Source organism: Poecilia reticulata, chromosome 23 (assembly GCF_904066995.2).
Source record: "Poecilia reticulata chromosome 23, P_reticulata-male-v2, whole genome shotgun sequence".
In the NCBI taxonomy this organism is placed as follows: domain Eukaryota; kingdom Metazoa; phylum Chordata; class Actinopteri; order Cyprinodontiformes; family Poeciliidae; genus Poecilia; species Poecilia reticulata.
This window is the reverse complement of record NC_088852.1, coordinates 19779738-19799988: the sequence shown is the minus strand read 5'-3', so window position 1 is coordinate 19799988 and position 20251 is coordinate 19779738. Positions and strand designations below refer to the sequence as shown.

Genomic DNA, 20251 nt, shown 5'->3' with positions numbered 1-20251 from the left:
TTTTGTTTTTCCACTGAAAGCTCTGGTTTGCACAATAAATGCCATGTGGGTGAAGTTTTATGGATGATACTCTGATGTCCCATTTTCCTGAAGGCAGCACAGACCTGCACCACCAGAAACTGACAAACACTGAAGAGAAGAAGAGTTATGATTAATGTAGTTACAGTTCTATCCATGTTTTAATGTTGCAGAGCTCAGTCGTTTTGCAAATAGTTCAACGTTTAAACTGGCATGTTGTACATCTTTTATCAGGTCATTTGTAGAATATTTAACTACAAAATGGCACAAAATAAGAATTTTTTTCCACTCTGATTGGCTGCTGTTAGGCCTACAAATTTTAACTTCAATGTTCATTAAATTTTTCGTACACATCTGTGAAAATAATTTCTGTTCCCATGGCTTTTTTGCTCTCTGGGAAATTATTTTTGATTATAAATACAGAAATCAGCATGAAAATAAAAAAAATCTACAATAGTGATAGTAATATTAATAATTAAATAATGGTCAGTGCAAAGTAGCCTACAAATTCTTTGGTGGGGGGCGGTGAGGGATAAAGGCTAGGGGGGAGCTGGCCCAAAAAAGGTTGAGAAACACTGATCTAACCTAAAAATATACATTTTACATACGTATTAAAACTTTCGCTGTCCTAACATGAGACAGATAATCTCTCTCTGTTTTGTTTAGTTTTCTTCTTGGAAAAAGTTATTCAAAACAAGTTTTTGTCTAAATTAAGGTGAATTCATGGTTCCTTTTTCCACATAATGTAACCGGTAGTGTTTATGATAAAAAAAATAAAAATAATTATGTGATCGGCATCGGTGATCCGCCCTCATGGGTGATCGGTATCTGTATCGGCAGGAAAAAACCTGATCGGCACATCTCTAGTTTGTATGGATGGAGAGGGTTTAAATACAGCAATAACTCCATTGTGATACATTTATTTCAATACATGGTTCTGCAGGTTGGTCATCTCCATTGTCCTACTCTGGATCATACTCTGACTCCAACATGGAAGGTTGGATGAACAAGTCTTCTGTTGTTCACATCTTTAATCAACTTTGGAATAAAAAGTTTATCTGCCAGTAGATAATTATATTGCTGCTATCAAACTACAAAAATAGGAAAACGAGGTGGAGTGGAATGCTCTACACCCTAGAGTGGGTGGGGGAATGAAATGTCTCATTCACATTTAAAAAGACTGCAGCAAAATGAGTTGCTTTAAAACATATCTCAAAACAGTTAAACGAGGGATATGTGGAGCTGCAGTAACAAGGAATTCAGACCAAAGCACTGCAGTTCTACCCTATATAGACCATAAGTGAATGATTTACATGCAAAAAGGAAGGATTTAAAAGCATGATGTATCCACTTAAAATTCTTCATCTCCATTTCAACTTCCACAAGCAGGTCATCAGACATACATACCACCGTTCTCTGTTTGTTTGGCAAGAACACACGGACAATAGGCTTCTGGGGGGAGCGTGGATTGGCCCGTCCAGTATCAGTGGGAGTCTGCAGGACTGCTAATGAGTTGGGGGCTGAGGGAAGGGCCTGAGCTCCACCTCCATCACCTCCCATCTTGACCTCCAACAGGCTTGACATAGGGGAAATGGTGCAGGAGAAATCTGTGCCATTCCCCATGGCTTCCAGCAGCTGCTGCTCCCTCTGCTGCAGGGCGTCCAGTTTACTGGTGTACTCTTCATATGCCTGTCCAGGGACAACAAATAAAAAAATAGTCTTGTCGCTAATTCTGGCACGTTTACAGAAACTTCAATTAATGTACATTGTCCCTACCAAATAAATTAAATTCAATTATACACACAAACTACTGACTGAACAACTTCTGAGCCTCCAGACATGTGTTTGAAGGCTCAGACATCTTCCATAGAAAGGCATTCTTACCTCCAAATATATGGAGGGAGGATTGTGTTCGCCTCCAAATTTCTCCAGTAGAGCCTCTAAGTGTTCCTGTGTCAGCTTTATCATCTGCTTGATGTTCCAGATCTGAGGAGAAAACACAAGAGCTGCAGAATTAAGTGAAAAATAAACCAAGCCTATTTTTATCAACATAATAATAATAAAAAAAACATTTCTAAATAACAAATGTTACTGGCTTTTGGATCATGCATATTATGCCAATTTATTCACTTCACAGCCATCACAGATGTTCACTGGTCTCAACCAGGCACTGTAAACCATATGGGCCAAAGATTAGGAAGTGCTAAAGCTGTCCAACCACTCTATTCTCATGTTCCTACTTCATTTTATGGCAGAATATTGGAAGCTGAACCAGTTCTAAGGGGAGCAACAGGGTTACGTGGTGAAAATAGAGAAGGCAGTTATGGTGCACAAAATAAAAAAATAGCACAACAAACAAACTCTATGGAACTTATTACATTTAAACCTGGGTTCTCAGTCTTTTATTTTCTGACAAATGGTGATGTTTTCAACCACAAGCTTGAAAATGCCAAAAGGCGTACTTTTTAGAAAGACCTTCATATGCTGTAAAATATCAACCAACCAATCAGTGAAATTTTATTTGTATAGCACATTTCAGCAGCAAGGCATTTCAAAGTGCTTTACATCATTAAACACAAAACACAGTCATGCAACACTGAATCCTTGCCTGAACTATCTGTGGATTAGTTCAGACAAGGATGCTATATTCTAACAAAGTACACTACCTGTTGATCTATGTAATGTTATGGTTCTGTGTGTGGCCAAATTTAAGTTTTGTCACAGAGAATGAATTTTTATTTGCTTTTTGGAAGGGATGGGGCGTGAGTGGGATGGGAGTGCATTAAGCATTTTTTACATATGCATGCTTCCAAACCAAATATACAGTTACTTAGGCTCTAATGTCTGAGAGTGTTTATTTTTTATCTTACATCTCTTTGTCCTGTGATGGACACGTGGCCAGTGCCCAACTCATGAAAAAGGCCATTTTAACTTCAATGTTCATTAAATTTTTCGTACACATCAGTAAAAATAATTTCTGTTCCCATGGCTTTTTTGTTCTCTGGGAAATTATTTTTGATTATAAATACAGAAATCAGCATAAAAATAAAAAAAATCTACAATAGTGATAGTAATATTAATAATTAAATAATGGTCAGTGCAAAGTAGCCTACAAATTCTTTGGTGGGGGGCGGTGAGGGATAAAGGCTAGGGGGCGCTGACCCAAAAAAGGTTGAGAAACACTGATCTAACCTAAAAATATACATTTTACATACGTATTAAAACTTTGAAATGAAATCTGTCAAACTTGTATTTCAGATCATTTACCTGTTCTGTTCTCTATCGCCATTTAAACCACTGTGGTAAAAAATGTACAAGATCTATTACTTCTCGTAGGATTACCTCATCAACCACCTCTCAGCTCTCTGCAGCCACTGGTGATATGTTACCACCTGTGTCACACATCAGCAGTAATTTTGATGTCGATGATCTCATTACCCAATTTAATAACTTGTGCACAAACACTTCGAACTCAATAGCTCCTCTTACAACCATGAAGAAAAGTAGATTTTCTGAGCCGTGGTTCAAGTAAACCACAGGTGTCAAACTAGAGTCCTCAAGTCCAGCAACTTTTAGATATGCCTCTGCTGCACCACACCTGAATAGAATCTCTTATTAAGCGTGCAAACATCACATTGGCGACGAGGATTGAAAACTGAGACGAAGAGTAAAAAGGGCAAGGCGAGCGTATTCCCAGACGGCAGCTCCACGTGGACAGACTAAGTACTAGCTAGCCGTTAGCTAACCAGCTAACACCAACGACACAAGCCGGAGTGAACCATGTCGCTTACAACTACACCTGCCCTTTCACCGTTTGATACCGAAACCGAACCTAGTTCGGTCGGACCGCGCTGGACAAAATGGATACAGAGGTTTGAAATCTACGTTTGTTTTCAACATTTCGGGTGACGTGCGGCTAAAAGCTCTACTGTTGCATCTAGCCGGTGAACGTGTACATGACATTTACGACATGCTAGCAGCGAGCTCAGACAAGTACGCCGATGTGAAAACGAAGCTCGACACGTATTTTACACCGAAGAAAAACGTCCTGAGAGATCAATAACTATCCGAGCAGCACACAACAGGAATGGAACAAGGAGCGGCTGCGTCTATGAACGCCATACAGCCGAAAGGTCAACCGAACAAAGCCTATAAAGTCACATCTATCAACAAACCAAACAACCAGTGCAGAAATTGTGACGGGAGATATCCACACGAAGGGGATTGCCCTGCACGAGGAAAAGACTGCAAAGCCTGCGGTAGGCTAAACCATTTTGCCAGACAATGTCGATCAAAACAAAAACCTCCTGTCCTAAACTATGACTCAAATGCCTAAGTGTACCATAAAAATCACAAAACTTCTAAGAAAGTGTTCTCAATCACCAGCTCAGCACAAGGTGACAAAAAGGATTCATCTAGCAGTGGCGATGACTATGTGTTTGTCACAACTGGTGCAGACCAATGTTGTGGTCAAGACCACCTAACCCGAGACCAAGACAAGTCCACAGTGTATCGAGACCGAGACAAGACCAAGACCAGCGCCGCGCTCTACATATGATAAAATGTGAAATATGATCAAAATCACTTCTCAAATTTATCTGAAAGATCCATATTCCCTTAAAACACATCCATCCATCCATCCATCCATTTTCTTCCGCTTATCCGGGGTCGGGTCGCGGGGGCAGCAGCTTCAGAAGGGAGGCCCAGACTTCCCTCTCCCCAGCCACTTCTTCCAGCTCCTCCGGGGGAATCCCAAGGCGTTCCCAGGCCAGCCGAGAGACGTAATCCCTCCAGCGTGTCCTGGGTCTTCCCCGAGGCCTCCTCCCGGTGGGACGTGCCCGGAACACCTCACCAGGGAGGCGTCCAGGAGGCATCCTGACCAGATGCCCGAGCCACCTCAACTGGCTCCTCTCGACGTGGAGGAGCAGCGGCTCTACTCTGAGTCCCTCCCGGATGACCGAGCTTCTCACCCTATCTCTAAGGGAGAGCCCAGCCACCCTGCGGAGGAAACCCATTTCGGCCGCTTGTACCCGTGATCTCGTTCTTTCGGTCATGACCCAAAGCTCATGACCATAGATGAGGGTGGGAATGGAGATCGACCGGTAAATCGAGAGCTTCGCTTTTTGGCTCAGCTCTCTCTTCACCACGACGGACCGGTACAGCGCCCGCTTCACTGTAGACGCTGCCCCAATCCGCCTGTCGATCTCCCGTTCCCTTCTTCCCTCATTCGTGAACAAGATCCCCAGATACTTAAACTCCTCCACTTGAGGCAGGACGACCCCCCTGACCCGGAGAAGGCACTCTACCCTTTTCCGGCTCAAGACCATGGCCTCGGATTTGGAGGCACTGAGCCTCATCCCGGCCGCTTCACACTCGGCTGCGAACCGCTCCAGTGAGAGCTGCAGATCACGTTCCGATGAAGCCAACAGGACCACATCATCCGCAAAAAGCAGAGATGCGATCCTAAGGCCACCAAAACGGATCCCCTCAACACCTCGGCTGCGCCTAGAAATTCTGTCCAGAAAAGTAATGAACAGAATCGGTGACAAAACACATAAAACACATAGATATTAAAATACCAATGTTAAATTTAACAAACTCTTTTTCTGCTTTGCTTCCATCTCTGTGCTATGATCCGCTGTGGTCTCGTGCCATCCCTAAAAAGTTAACACCCTGGGTGTTTACCCATGTTGCTCATGTCAGAAACCACCACCTGCACCATTAAACATAGCAATTGAGGCAATGCCCTGACGCTCAACTATGAACACTGACCAAGGAGCAACAAGCAAGAAGTAGATACATGTATGCCAGTAGTTCCCAAACCTTTTGTCCTGCGCCCCCCCAGTGGTTTCCAAACATTTTCTGCCCCCCCTAGAAATAGCTGTGTGGTTGAACAATGTGTTTTTGAGGGGGGGGGATCGACTTTTTGGGGGGCAAAATGAATCTATGTAGCTGAACATAGACAACAACTTGGCCTATTAGCTACTTGTTAACAAGCTTAAGGTGATGTATTGATATTAGCTAGCTAGTCATCTTTTAGCTAACTTTACCTGCATCAAACAGCTTTACTAAACAGTCTGTTAGTTTGGGGGGGAAACTGTGAAAAGTTTTTTGCATTTTGCTGGTTTGCTGCCATGATTCTAACACACCTGTGTAACTCCGCACAGCAGCAGCAAGTCTCCTTCGCTGCCGCACAGGTGTAAACCCAGCGTCGTAGCTCATACCGATCCCGATACCAATACCGATCACCTATGAGGGCCGATCACCGATACCAATCACCAATACCGATCACATAATTATTATTATTGTTTTTTTTATCATAAACACTACAGGTTACATTATGTGGAAAAAGGAACCATGAATTCACCTTAATTTAGACAAAAACTTGTTTTTAATAACTTTTTCCAAGAAGAAAACTAAACAAAACAGGCATTCTGCAAATTGTACTGCTATTGGTAATACTTTAAAAGACTGATAACATTTGAAGGCTCTGAAGAGGCTAAATAATGCAAAGAGCCAAAATAAAACCTCTCAACATCGCCAAAAAATTCAAGTATAAAACTTAACATTCAAAGGCAAATACAGGTTCCATTACAATAAACAATCCAGAGTTACTGAATGAAAACTTTCTGATAGCATGGTGGCTAGCTGATTACTGCTAGCTCTGAGTGGCTGTTTCTGACTGAGCGGAGTAATTATGCAGAGCAGGGAGGAGATTGATTATTTTTTTTAGAGATTATCTGTCTCATGTTAGGACAGTGAAAGTTTTAATACGTATGTAAAATGTATTTTTTTAGGTTAGATGCTGCAGCTTTAAACAGAGGTTCGGTGTGAGAGTCACTACCAGGTGGAGCAGAAGCGGCGCTCCATCTGTGAAATATTACTACCTGTAGCGCGTAGCAGCGTTTCAACAGCGAGAGCAGAACCAGCGTCTTACATCGCAGCTCAAAGACTTAAATAATTTTGCGGGTTATTAGTTTAGCTTTCTGACCGTCATGCTAATAATCCGGGTGAGTGTTTGTAGCTGTGCGCTGCTTTACCTGCCATCTGATCCTCCATATGTCTTTTTTACTGCAGTGAGCCTCGATGTAGCCAAACTCCGTCAAGTATGGCATCGTTTTTATGTCGTATTAGCTTTGTTGTGTTGATGCATTTTGACGTGCTTCAATTTTCCGCCGCAACACGCAAACTTCCCCATTCACTCAGTGCGTTATAGTTACACATCGCTTAGGATTTGTTGCTGCTCGTTTGCGTAGTGTGAAGGAAAGAGGAGACCAGCTGCACAGGCAGGCTGCAAAATGAGATGCAGGTGATCGGTATGGGCAACAAGAGCCAATGATCACCGATCACGCACTTTTTCACAAAAATCGGCCTGATTATGATTGGTGACCGATCGATCGGCACACCTCTAGTTTAAAGGCAGCTCGGAAAAACAGATTACCACATGTTAACGAATTAAACAGTTTTAACTGCTGATAAAAGTGACAGAGGACACAGATATGGGAAGTGTCGAAGCCCATTCCGTATGAAATTGACAGAGGAATAACAGAGACTTGGCCATTCTAAGGTAAAAACCCAGTGTATACAGCGTTCATGCTTTTTTGCTTTTCTTTTTCATTCAAATGGCTTCCCCCCTGCAATGGCACGGCGCCACAGTTTGGGAACCTCTGATGTATGCTATTCTGACAGCGTATGGTAATCTGATAGAACAACGGCTCTCAGTGACACTCCAGTCCTATCTAATAAGTAAAGACCCGTGCAAAAGAATCGTACTGCTCCTGAATGTCGCATCACTACATTGCAGACGTTTGGACACAGCGTTGTCTCATATGTGCGACAAGTCAGTCAACCTCTACACAATAATTTAGCGCAGTGAGTGACAACTTTTTTTCACCACAATGCTTATGTGTCTCTATACGGCTAGCTTTGCTAACATCAAAGCTAGCAAAGAAAGGTAAGAAAGGAGCGTACCTTTCTTTGAGATACTTTTCTAAGTGACAAAAAAGTTAGACGTAGTCCCCACTGTCTGTGAAAGTGAAGCGCTGCCGAGTTAGCGGTGGCCATCGGATTTCTGATGATTTATGCATCGCTATTCTATTTCTGACCATTAGACAGATCTTCTGCCGCTGAGAGAAAACCACTGCGCATGTCTTGGAGCGCCGCGTGCGAGTGAAAAGTGAGGAGGGGCAGGGGAGGGATGGGAGTAACATAAACACGTAATTGACAAGTCACGTAATTGCTAGGATTTTAATCCAAGCAATTGATCCACCAGGATTCTATCCTCCATAGAACATGTCCATTTTAAAGGATTTCCAGATCTTTTGGGATTTTGAACATGTAGCTTGTTTTGAACATCTTAACAAACTGATGTACTGTTTTAAATGTAAATCCTTTATTTTAAACATTAATTTTAAACAAATGCCTACATCAACAGGGCAATCAGACAAAGTGCCTGTTTTTACAACTGTACCAACTTTCATGCTTTTCAAGGTAACAATAATTGTACATTTTTACTAAACCTGGTTAATTTAGTAATACGCTATGCAGGCATCTTATTAGACTGGGATCACAAACTCGATAATCACTGTAATATTTAGATGAAAGTATTTAAAGTATTTAAATTTAAAGTTCCACAAAAAGGTTGTGGAACTTTAAATTTTAAAAATACTTGATCACAGAGGGAAATTAAATTATGTTGTAGCTCATTAATTCAAATTCTTCAAAGAGTTATTGTAGATGGTGATGACTGTTGGCAGGAAAGATCTCTGGCGCAGTATGTATTTCAGCGAATATGAAAAAGCCTCTGACTGAAGACACTCTGTTTTCTCAGACAGTAGAGATGAAGAGGATGCTCACGGTTGTCCATAACTGTCTTGATTTTATGAAGAATCCTTCTTTGAACCATTGTCTCCAGAGGTTCCACAGTCGTCCCACAGCCTTCTTTATCAGGCCACAGCTCAATCCAAACTATATGAGTGACTTTGAGTAGGACAGAGATGAGCTTTATGCAATTCAAGCTTGTTGCAGCTGATGACTGCAACAAGCAGTCATCAGCTGATTGTTGCAAAAAAAAATGTCACAAAAGTAAACTACGAGTTAGACCAATGATCCTCAAATCCAGGGTTTGAGGGGTGGTGTCCTGCAACTTTTAGGTGTGCCTCTGCTTCAACACACCTGAGTCAAGTAATGAGTTTGTTACCATAGAGAACCCGACTGCACTGAGGAAGTGATTCAACTATTGGAGTCAGTGTGTTGGACCAGGGACACATCTACAAGTTTCAGGATGCCGGGCCTCAAGGTCTGGAGTTTAGGAGCCCAGTGCTAGATGAGGAGTTAAAATAAAAGTTACAGAACCAGCGCCCATATCAGAAACTTAACATATTAAAAACAGGATGTCATTCTCCAGACTCAGCAGATATAGGTAGTGTCTGAGAATCAATTGAGCTTCAGAAGTAATGAATTTTTAAGTGATTTTATTTCAGAAGAGAGACTGACTAGAAGGTGATGACATGTGACCCTACACAACATGCAACGTTCCAAACCAGAATGTCTGGAGCTGAAAGCCATCACCAAGTCCTGGTGAATGTCCTGCAGGTCTGGAAGCTATGGTGTGAAAATAGTCTCAAAATATCTGTGCGCCTGTAAAAAGATTTGTGCGTATGTAAAATGATTTGTGCGTGTGTAATATTGGATTTGTAAACCATAAAAATAAAATAAACCTTCTCCTAAGCCTATAAATCAGGGGTCCCCAAACTTTTTGTTGTGAGGGCCACATAACTTTTCCCGTCTCTGGTGGGGGCCTGAGTCAGTTTGTAACAGAAAAAGTGTGATGATTGTAGGAGTGCCTAATTGTAAAAATTTATTGTTTTCCGGAAAGCACAATCAAATTCTTCACAGAACAAGTCAGGAAATAAATAATAACACTATTAATGAAATAAATAATAACCAAATAACCCTGTCTGGGTTCTTCACAGAAAAAATCCAGGAAGGATTATAGTCCATATTTTCCGAACTCTGAGGTGCGGTTTACAGTATGGTGCGCTCATTGTCTGGAAAATACAGTAATTGGTCTTAAAATATTTTTTGGAAAACAAATTATCTGCAAATAATGTCATCTTTGAGTGTCTCTGCTGTAGTAGTGACTAACGGCGTAATCATGTAATTTTTTTAACACTAGATGGCAGTAGGTACAGAGCATTTTACATTAAAACAAGATAATTAGTGCATCACACACAACAGTGTTGTGGCACTGTTCAGGTGTATTTTTGAAGTGGACATGTTAATAATAGGCCTGTCACGATAACAAATTTTGCTGAGCGAATAATTGTCTAAAAAAATTATTGCGATAAACGATATTGTTTCGTCACTAATTTAATAGAAATGACTAATAATGCATGCGATTTCCTGCCATAGATGCACTTTATTTTCAAAAGAGCACATAACACTGGAACTGATAAACTAAATAAACAAAACCAAAAATAAAATGGATTCTCAGTGAGAAATAAATACTGCGTTCAACCAAAAGAGTGCAGATTATGAAGTCTGTATACTATATTGGCCTTCAGTAATCACTAGATTTAAATAGAGAAAATAGGCACATGAGAATACCTATTGCAATAATTCACACTGTACGATTTTTTGCCCCTATTTTCCCCTTATGACAATCTTAGAACGTCGGCCGTTCTAAGATTGTCGCTGGTTATTTCGTAATCGATCATCCTGTAGTGCAGTGTTTTTCAACCTTTTTTCAGCCAAGGTACATTGTTTTAATTGAAAAAATCACGAGGCACCACCAACCAAAAATGGAAACAGATACTCTGTAGCTATATTACATATATAGTCATTCTTATCAAAGTGTCTTGAATAGGAATCAAACACAAAAATTTATTTTTATCATATTTTACATTTCTTATTTCAAATTGCACTTAACATATTCACTTCAAAAATACACCTGAACAGCCACAACACTGTAGTGTTAAATTTAAAGAAGTTGTAGAAAACTTCAAAGTGTTTTACAAACTAATCCACAAGCATCTTATAGCCGGAATACAGAAAATAATTCTTATTCTGAATGAAGCAATAATATTTGGGAAACATTTCACTTCATATTCACTGTTACAATATAAAGAGTTGCATGTACAAAATGTCAATATCTGTATATTTTACCCACCTGGTGTGAAACCTGTGCATGTTTGGATGAAAACAGCTGATTTCCTGGCAGAAATGGAAGAAAGACAAAGCTCTTCCTCAACAACTCTCAGTCTCTCTCCGTTTTTAGTTTTTTATAGTAGCCAGGCTTCAGAAGCTCACTTCACACAGACATGTTGTGGGAAATGGACTCGTGCTCTTTCCAACTACTGCTGAGCTTCACTGTCTTTTCCATCACTGTCGTCAGTCTTGCTAGATTCAATGCTCTCACTGCTACCTGTAACATTCATGCATCACTAATTCTCTTGTTTTAATGTAAAATGCTCCGTACCTACTGCCATCTAGTGGTGAGAAAATTACATGATTACGCCGCTGCTACTACTACAGCAGACACTCGAAGATGGCATTATTTGCAGATAATTCATTTAAAAAAAAAAAATCTTTTAAAACAAATTATTGTATTTTTTGGACTATAGAGCGCACCATACTAGCGCCTTCAATAAATTTTTTTTAAAAAAGCAGAGGGCGGCATCCTAATAAATCTGCTGGATACATTAAGGACGCAGCACTCCGTCTCCAAAGCCGAACCATGGTTTTGTTCACACCGAGCTTAATTGCAGCGGCTCTATTTCCCTCCTGTAGTGCCAGATCGACAGCCCTCAACTTAAAAGCTGCATGATATGAGTTTGAAAACATTTCTCCATCGTGCCTGCTGCTAGCATGTGGTTGTTCTAAATGAAAATTAGCACGTTCTTCTTTGATTTACAATTTTGACTTCTAATGATTCACTTCCTGCTAAAGAGCCCCCTGGTGGTTGAAGAAAAATACACAGAAAAGCCACAGCAGGCTACAATCCGCATGGTTCAAAGTTTAGGAAAAAAGTAGCAGCTTATAGTCCAGAAAATACGGTACCGTAGTGAAATTGAATAATTTCCACGGCACACCTGACGATCACTCACTAGTGTGCACTAGTGTGCCGCGGAACAGTGGTTGAAAAACACTGCTGTAGTGTATTGTGTGTTGCGGTAGATCGTCGTGGCCGCTACGATCTAAATCAGGGGTTTTCCCCGACTGGGAGCTTTACGCAGCCTGAATGTGACAGGTAGCCAATCAGAAAACACGGATTCTCCTTCGTGCTTTCTGAGGGGAAATTACGGAGGAAATTCCCAACAGCTGACACGTTGACACCCAAAATCCAGCGGACATTGGAGATGATATGTGGAAACAACATTAATGTTTATTCATCATTTCGTGCAAAGAATATAGAAATGGCAAGGGGAGGAGTTAGAGTTAAATTGCTACCACAGTTGATAAAGACGGTAACTCCATAAGTTTTCAGCTGTTCTTCGTTAACGTGACATAAATAGGTTATAATGATTTTTATTCAGTCAGGACTTTACGCTGACTCTAGCCACACGCATCACAGGTAGATTATAGTATAGCATTGATTAATGCCTGATTTTAAAATTAGTTAACTGGACGTGTAGCCATTATTTTGTGCCCATTGTTGGACATTGCACGGCACGATCGAACCCGATCGAACCGTTATACCTAGGATTTCTGTCGGCTAATGTATGGTCTCAGGTTTTGAAAAAGGGGCTGACAACTCGTGTAGTGTGTGCTGGACATTACACTAAGTAAATTAAAGCCGCAAGCGGCGTTGGAGGCCCTCGCAGCCAACCGCCGCTCCGGCCTATTTGCCACTGCGGGAGTTCCTGCACCACCACTCTCTTGCCACCGCTGACGCTTTGGCGCAGTTCCCCCAGTATTGATGTTTTATGGCGAATGTCCAGATTTGAGACTTGGCCATGCCCTCCACACGCCCTCTTGGTGCTTTAAAGCAAGTGAGAGCAATTTGTTATCAGTCATCGCACACAAGATCATGTTGATTAGGTCAAGAGAGCCAGAATTGGATCTTTCCCAGTTAAAAAAGGTCACTGTTTGCACTGAGGGGGCGGGGGTTAGGTGAGGTCAGACTATGACGACATAGGATCATCAGGCATCCAACCAGCATCCCTCATACCAAGTTTGGTGCCAATTGACCTATGTGAAAGTTGTTCCTGTTGGTTTTCTTCGGCGAGTGCGCCAACTTTGGCGCCCCAGAACACCCCCTCAACATGTACGAAAACTCACCATTTTGATAACTTTTAATGCCACATCCCTTAACTGCATCCTGACGGAAAATGAAGCCGATTGGTCAAAATCCCTAGGAGGAGTTTGTTAAAGTTTGACGCGAGTAAAATGGAAAAATGGCCAAAATATGACCTTTGACCCAAAATGGCCACCTCCCTGAGCATTTTAAGGGTACCTCCAAGAGACATTTTCTTGATTTGGGGAGATCTACCTACATACCAAATTTCAGATCTCTATGACCTACGGTTTCCCCCAACTCACTTTAGGGAGCGCTGTAGAGCCGTTTGGCCACGCCCACTTAAAATTTCACCAGAATCCGAAAATTTTTGTCGGGGGACAATTTTGGGTGAAGTTTGGTGAGTTTTTGAATATGTTAAAGGCCCCAAACAGCCCCGTGAAGTGAGGGAAAAATAATAAAAGCAACAACAAGAATTAAAGCTCCGCAGAGCCTCAAGCCACCCTCGCAGCCAAACGCCGCTCCGGCCTATTGCCACCGCGGGGGATCCAGCACCGCCACCCGCCTGCCACCGTGTACCCTGTCGCACAGTTTAGGGGCCAGTTCGCACCGATGAGTTCGGCATGGTTCCCTGGCAACACACCACAAATTTGGTGCAGATCGGTCGATGGAGAGAGGAGGTATAGCTGATGGAATGACCTAGGGGGCGCAGTGAAGTCAAATTGCAATTCAATCATGTTGGGCTCTTTAGCAATGAACAAAGGTCAAACGTATTCTGTTTTTGCCAATCGGAAGATGCATGTGTGATTCAGAGACAATTGTATGCATATGGCGAAGGACAGCCAGTTGGCCACGCCCCCATGGGTCAGAGTTCGTCATCAGAGTTCATCATCAGGCCATATTATGTCAGGTGGCAGAAGATTAATTCCATATGTATTACTCAGTAAAAGTAAGACATACAGTAGTAAAAACAGGTGACTTCCTGTCGGAAGTGGGCAGGGCTAAGGTGACGTCATCATCTGACCATGAGAATGTAATGAGGGTTGGTCAGTAGTGAGACATAGGAAGTCTGAAAGCTGTGACCTTGTAAAGTTGTGTCACTTTGATGTTTTATGGCGAATAGTCAAAGTTTGGCACTTAGCCACGCTCACATACTTTGACATACAAAAATTCCTGTGATAACTTTTGACCTTTAATGTCTCAACTCTCTGCTGACTGAGTTTGAAGTCTGTATCTCAAACGCTGTAGGAGGAGTTCAATCAGATGCGACGTCTCTGAAAAACAGGAAATGGCGGCTTTGATCCAAAATGGCCAACACCCTGTTGGGTTTGGACCATGGCTCCAAGAGACTTTTTTGTAGGTCCTGACAAGATACACATGTGTACCAAGTTACATAATTCTAAGTTAAAGCATGGCTTGGGGATGATCAATTAAAATATTTTAGGGGGCGCTATACAGAGATTAGGCCACACCCACAAAATATTGTTATGGATTCCTGTCGAGGGGCGCACAAGGATCGATCCTAGTGAGTTTGTAAACAGCCAAAATGGGATCAAAATCGGAACTTCAATCCAAAATGGCCGACTTCCTTTCATACTTACACTATGACATTAATTGTAAATTCTGAGTGTCTTGGGGAGCTCTACAACTGTACCAAATTTCAAGTCTCTACGATAAAGTAAGTGAATAGGAAAGGGTCTTTTGAAAGTTGCTAGGTGGCGCCCTTGAGCCATTTCTTGTGCGATTTTTGCGACGACCTTAAAATACGTAAATTTTCACCGGGCTCTATGCGCCCGCCAAATTTGGTGAGCTTTTGAATATGATAAAGCCTCCTAAAAGCCAATTTACTTTACGGAAGCATAATAATAATTTACAGCACAATTACAATAGGTCTTCGTAGCGCTTAGCTGCTCGGGCCTAATACGAAATCCTGTGATTACAATAGGCCTTCGCAGCGCTTAGCTGCTCGGGCCTAATTAGGAAGGGAGGGTCAGTAGAGAGGACCGGTGTTATGCCCAGAAACGCATGCCTGCCCAAAATTGCATCCCCTGTCGCGGGAGTGCGCATCGCTCTAAGCTCTCGCATATTGACGAGAAAACGGACTGAAATATGACCGAAGACAAAATTTTAAAGATATTTGTAACATTATCACGTTTCCTAGCCATGTAATCCTTTAAACGGTGGGTTTTCTTTAGCAAAATTCCTTGAAATAAATACGGGTTTTACACCTTTATTGATGTCGAACTTTGTTCAGTCCGTGTCTGTTGTAAACGTTCTCCGCAAATGGTTTGAAATTCTTTGATTTGTCTTTTGATACCATAATAGCTTAAAAGCATTACAAAACAGAGGCCCATTATGTAGAACATTTCATATCATGCTTAACTTTCTAGTCTGTTAATGTAGTAGGGAATGCATTTTAATTCATGAACCTGAAAATATTTGCATCTGTCTTGTTGATATGAAACTTATAGCATTAGCTCAGAAAACAAGTGCCATTACGTAGAAAAGGTAAAATCCTTTCAGCTCTTTATTTCCCAAAATTAGCACAGGGATGCATGTTTTGGCAATATGGATCTCGAGCCTGCCAAAATATGCATGCCCCCTCTATTCTTCTCAAATATTATCCTATTGATATAAAACTTATACCAGCAGTTCATGTAACTATTCGGGTTATGTAGAAAAGTTATTTCACTCTTAACTCTTTATTTCTAAAATTAGCACAGAGATGCGTTTTTGGGCAATATGGATTTCCAGCCTGCCACAATATGCATGCCCTCTCTATTTTTCTAAAATATTATCCTACTGATTTAAAACTTATACCAGCATTTCATGGAACTACTCTGATTATGTAGAAAAAGTTATTTCACTCTTAACTCTTTATTTCTCAAAGTTAGCACAGGGATGCGTTTTTTGGCAATATGGATTTTGAGCCTGCCACAATATGCATCTATTCTCCTCAAATATTATTATAGTGATTTAAAACCTGTAACAGCAATTCTTGGAACTACTCTGATTAAGTAGAAAAAGTTATTTCTCTCTTAGCTCTATTTCTCCAAGATAGCACAGGGATGCATTTTTGGGCAATATGCATTTTGAGCCTGCCAAAACATGCATCCCCTCTCTATTTTTCTCAAATATTATCCTACTGATTTAAAATGTATACCAGCAGTTCTTGGAACTATTCTGGTAATGTAGAAAAAGTAGGTTTAATTTATCGTGCAATTAAATAATTTATCGTTTATCGCGACAGACCTATCTGTATCCACCACACACAGTGACACCAGTCAGCAGCTAAGGGAGAAAGGCTATCGTACACCATTGCACAACGCATTGTGCAACACAAATAATTATCTGACCGCAATACATGGCACCAAATAGTAAAACAGCATTTAACAAAGCTTCACGGCAGATCATTTGCCTTGGGGAATTCTAATAATTGAGGTACTCGAATCATTTGATGAATTGTTACAGTCCTAATTCACTGACTTTTCTGTGGATTGAATCTTCACATAATTTGTGAAAAAAAATTTACCTAAATTCTTTTGTACATCTAAGGCCTAGTCCACACTGGGAAAATTAACACATTTTCATGTGTTTCACCAAAAACAATTGTAGAAACTCAGACCAATGGAAGATTTAAGGAAACCCCACTTTGGTCTTAAAGTATTTGTGCAAATGGGAAAATGCCGATTTAGGGTCCCACACGTTAAATAACGCAATATAACCACATACTTGCTTTGACATGATTTCCAGCTGACATCGTCTTGTGTTTCATGAACTTCATATTCTAATACGCTACTTAAAAGTAATTCAACCTATATGTCCACACAAATTAACTTCCTGGCGGACGGACTGAGATATTAAGTTTTATGAAGACCTAGCTATGTGTGTAGAAGGTATTCCAGACATATTCCAAAGAAAATGTGACTTAGAAAGCTGAAATACCAAGAAACAATATTATTTGATATGCTATTGGCTAGGGTTTAATAAAGCAGCCAATTCAGAAGCACCATTCATGTCCCTTGGCACTGACTGGCTGTACCCTGAAGTGTGGAAATGATCAAGACTGTAGATGTTAGCTTCTGTAATTGTGCCAAGACAGTTTCCATTGTGCGTAATGCATTAAAGTAATGAAATGTATTAATGCTTTTCAAAATATATTTGCTGTTTGAACTATTAAATAGGCACTTATCAGGGGGTTTCAGCTATTAGTGGGCAGTAGTAATCACTAACCCCTACCTGAGGTCCCCTCACCTCTAGTTTGAAACCATAATATGGTGAGGGACAGCTGGAGAGTTCTCATTTTTAAATAAGGAGCTGATTTTATAGCTGTGAGAATTTTGAGTTCCAATGATTTTACTGCTTAAGATTTTTTTTTGTTCATGCAGGACCAGTGATTTTGGAATGGACTGAGCTTCAGAGCACTCAAGACAACTTTAGAAAGTTTCTCAAAAGAAACTAGGACAGAGCTGGGACAGGGAAATCTAGGATAATGAAATAGAATTCTATACTTCATAGATTTTATTATGAAATAGGTTGCATCCATGGTGTACTTCCATGTATCATGGTATTTGTAGTGGAAGTGATGAGCGCAGGCCTGGTTAACAGTGCATTTCTGTCAGCTGGGATAGGAAGGCTAGAGTTGGGGAAAACAATCGTTTTTGGAACGCAGAAGATGCTGCCAACCACAAATACCAGAAGCACGACTTCAGCTCCATCTCCATCATCATTATGAACAACATCCTCATCCCCATCATCGGTCTTCCAGGGTGCAAAGCCAGAGTTCATCTGTATTAAATCAAACTTTACTCGCACAATGTATAAAGCGCACTAATTGCGTATATACGTTTCAACAACGGTGGTAGGTGCTCGTTTTCTTGGCACCAGACTGGAGAGCTGCAGTGAGTCTGGGAAAGCAAGCAAGCAGCGATTGGAAGAAAGCAGGCCCCAAATAAACATAGGCTCCTTCAAATAAAACCTCCTCTCCTGCTGCATCTTCCTGCTCAAAAAAGCCTGAAATGGACCGTCGAAGTTGGGTTCATGGTCCCGCAACCAGCGTTGCATCCCCTTCCGCCGTCTCCCACACCCTCCCCCGGTGTGCGTTCCAGCCGGTGTTTCCTGGACGCTTCCATCCAATTAGCTCCGTTCGGAGCAAGCTAAGTCTCGCTGCCCTCGCCGCCGATGCAGCGCTTACCTCTTCCTCCTGCGGACCTCCGGGAATCCCCGAGGAGCACGAAGAGTCCAAACCTGGGCCCAGCTCCTCCAAGCCGCTCTCCCTTCCCGGCTCCCGCTCCGTGGCGTCTCCGTTGAAGACGGGCGGTGGAGACTCGGCGCTGCTCAACGCCGCCATTTTAAACTGCGAGAAGCTGAGTGGAAAATAATAGAGGAAAAGGCAGGCTGGTGCTGAGGACAGGAGGGGGAGACAGAGACGCAGGACGAGACGACGGGGTTCTCTCCGGTCTACCTGACCATCGAAGTCAGTTGAACTGATCTCATACGGTTCATTTCATGACAACTTATTCAAATGATATGATACATTCAAAATAAAGTAATTGAAAAAGTTGAATTAATGGCGACAGGTCAAATGATTAAAAATCATTAAGTCTTTTCAAACTTTTCAGGTTCAACAGACTATGGATGTCCAATATAATTCTAAAAGATCACATCACCTCCACTGTTAATACAGCGTATCAGCATCAGACAAATTAAGAATTAAGGAATATAGCAGGGATAACTTTTACAGATAAAGCACAGATGTTTTCTTGTTCTTTTCAAACTTGACTCCAGACTATCATTTTATTGGATGTCCATAAAATCATAACTCCTTTCATTTGATGTGAAAAAAGAAGGTTGCATGTCAACTAATTTGGAGCCAAATTCACCAGGTTCATTCTTCAAAAAACATAAAGTTGCTAATGCAAAACACAAATTTTAACTTATTTATTGCCTGTTTTAGGAATATGCATTCATTCATTTTATGGGATTCATGATTTCTTTTTTCATTGAGCGATTTTATAAATTATTCCTGTAGTTGAGCTGAAAAGTAAACTGGGGAAGTTGCAAAAATGTCAATATTTTTGATACAATATGAAATTCAAGTGAACTTGCAGCAAGTTAATGGTAACTAGCATCATGAATATTACAAAAGTTGTGCAATAGAATATGGTCATTGGAAAAGGTTTACCAAGTGTGCATGCATATTCTTGCATAAAAACAACTACTTAAGAGAACTTAAACTGGGAAAATAACAGTAGAATGAAAACACTTATTGCATTTATTTTGAGCAGTGACGCATTGAAGTCTTAAAACTGCTCGGATGAAAGATCTGCAATGATACTCATTGTGCCAAGGATGCAGCAGTCTGTTACTGAAGAAGCTCTCGAGTTTCTTTTAGGATTTCTCTTTTTCTAATATTCAAAAATGTTTTTTTTCCTAGTGATTATTCTATTTTTAACCAAATAAAACATCTGAATGAACATCCTCTAGAAGTGTTTTATTCCAAATTTGGTGTCAGGAGTCAATATTCGACATCCCAAATCACCCATTTATATTTGCTGAATGTTCATGGACGAACACTATTAAATTTATAAAATGTGTTATATTTTCAACAAATTCTAAATATTGATTATTGGAGATACTTTTTGCTCGGTAAAGCCTTATTTCAGGGACTTAATGTCTGAACTCATTGGTGCAGATCTCTTACTTTTTAAATAATGATTTCATTACACATTTCTGGCAATTTTTTTTCTTTACGTGGCATGTCAGGTGTTTGTTTTGTTGTTGTCGTTTGTTTTTAGCTACACTCTAGTCACCCATAATCGTTTTAGTTGTAAGGTAAGGTATCCATCCATCCATTTTCTTTACACCCTTGTCCCTAGTGGGGTCAGGAGGGTTGCTGGTGCCCATCTCCAGCTAACGTTCCGGGCGAGAGGCGGGTAAGGGAAGGTAAGGTAATTTTATTTATATAGCACATTTTCAGTAACAAGGAAAATCAAA

The 20251-nt window shown here is 40.9% G+C and overlaps 1 protein-coding gene across 1 annotated transcript in view; it reads right to left on the bottom strand.

The window, feature by feature from the left end:
- braf (B-Raf proto-oncogene, serine/threonine kinase) overlaps positions 1-18696 on the bottom strand; it is a 55891-nt gene extending 37195 nt beyond the window's left edge. The window contains exons 1-3 of the mRNA XM_008401202.3: positions 18450-18696; positions 1903-2004; positions 1426-1707 (exon numbers count right to left, since the gene is read on the bottom strand). Coding sequence (XP_008399424.1) covers positions 1426-1707; positions 1903-2004; positions 18450-18605 — 540 coding nt within the window. The 5' untranslated portion in view covers positions 18606-18696. The remainder of the gene's footprint in view (positions 1-1425; positions 1708-1902; positions 2005-18449) is intronic.
- Positions 18697-20251: the final 1555 nt, after the last annotated feature.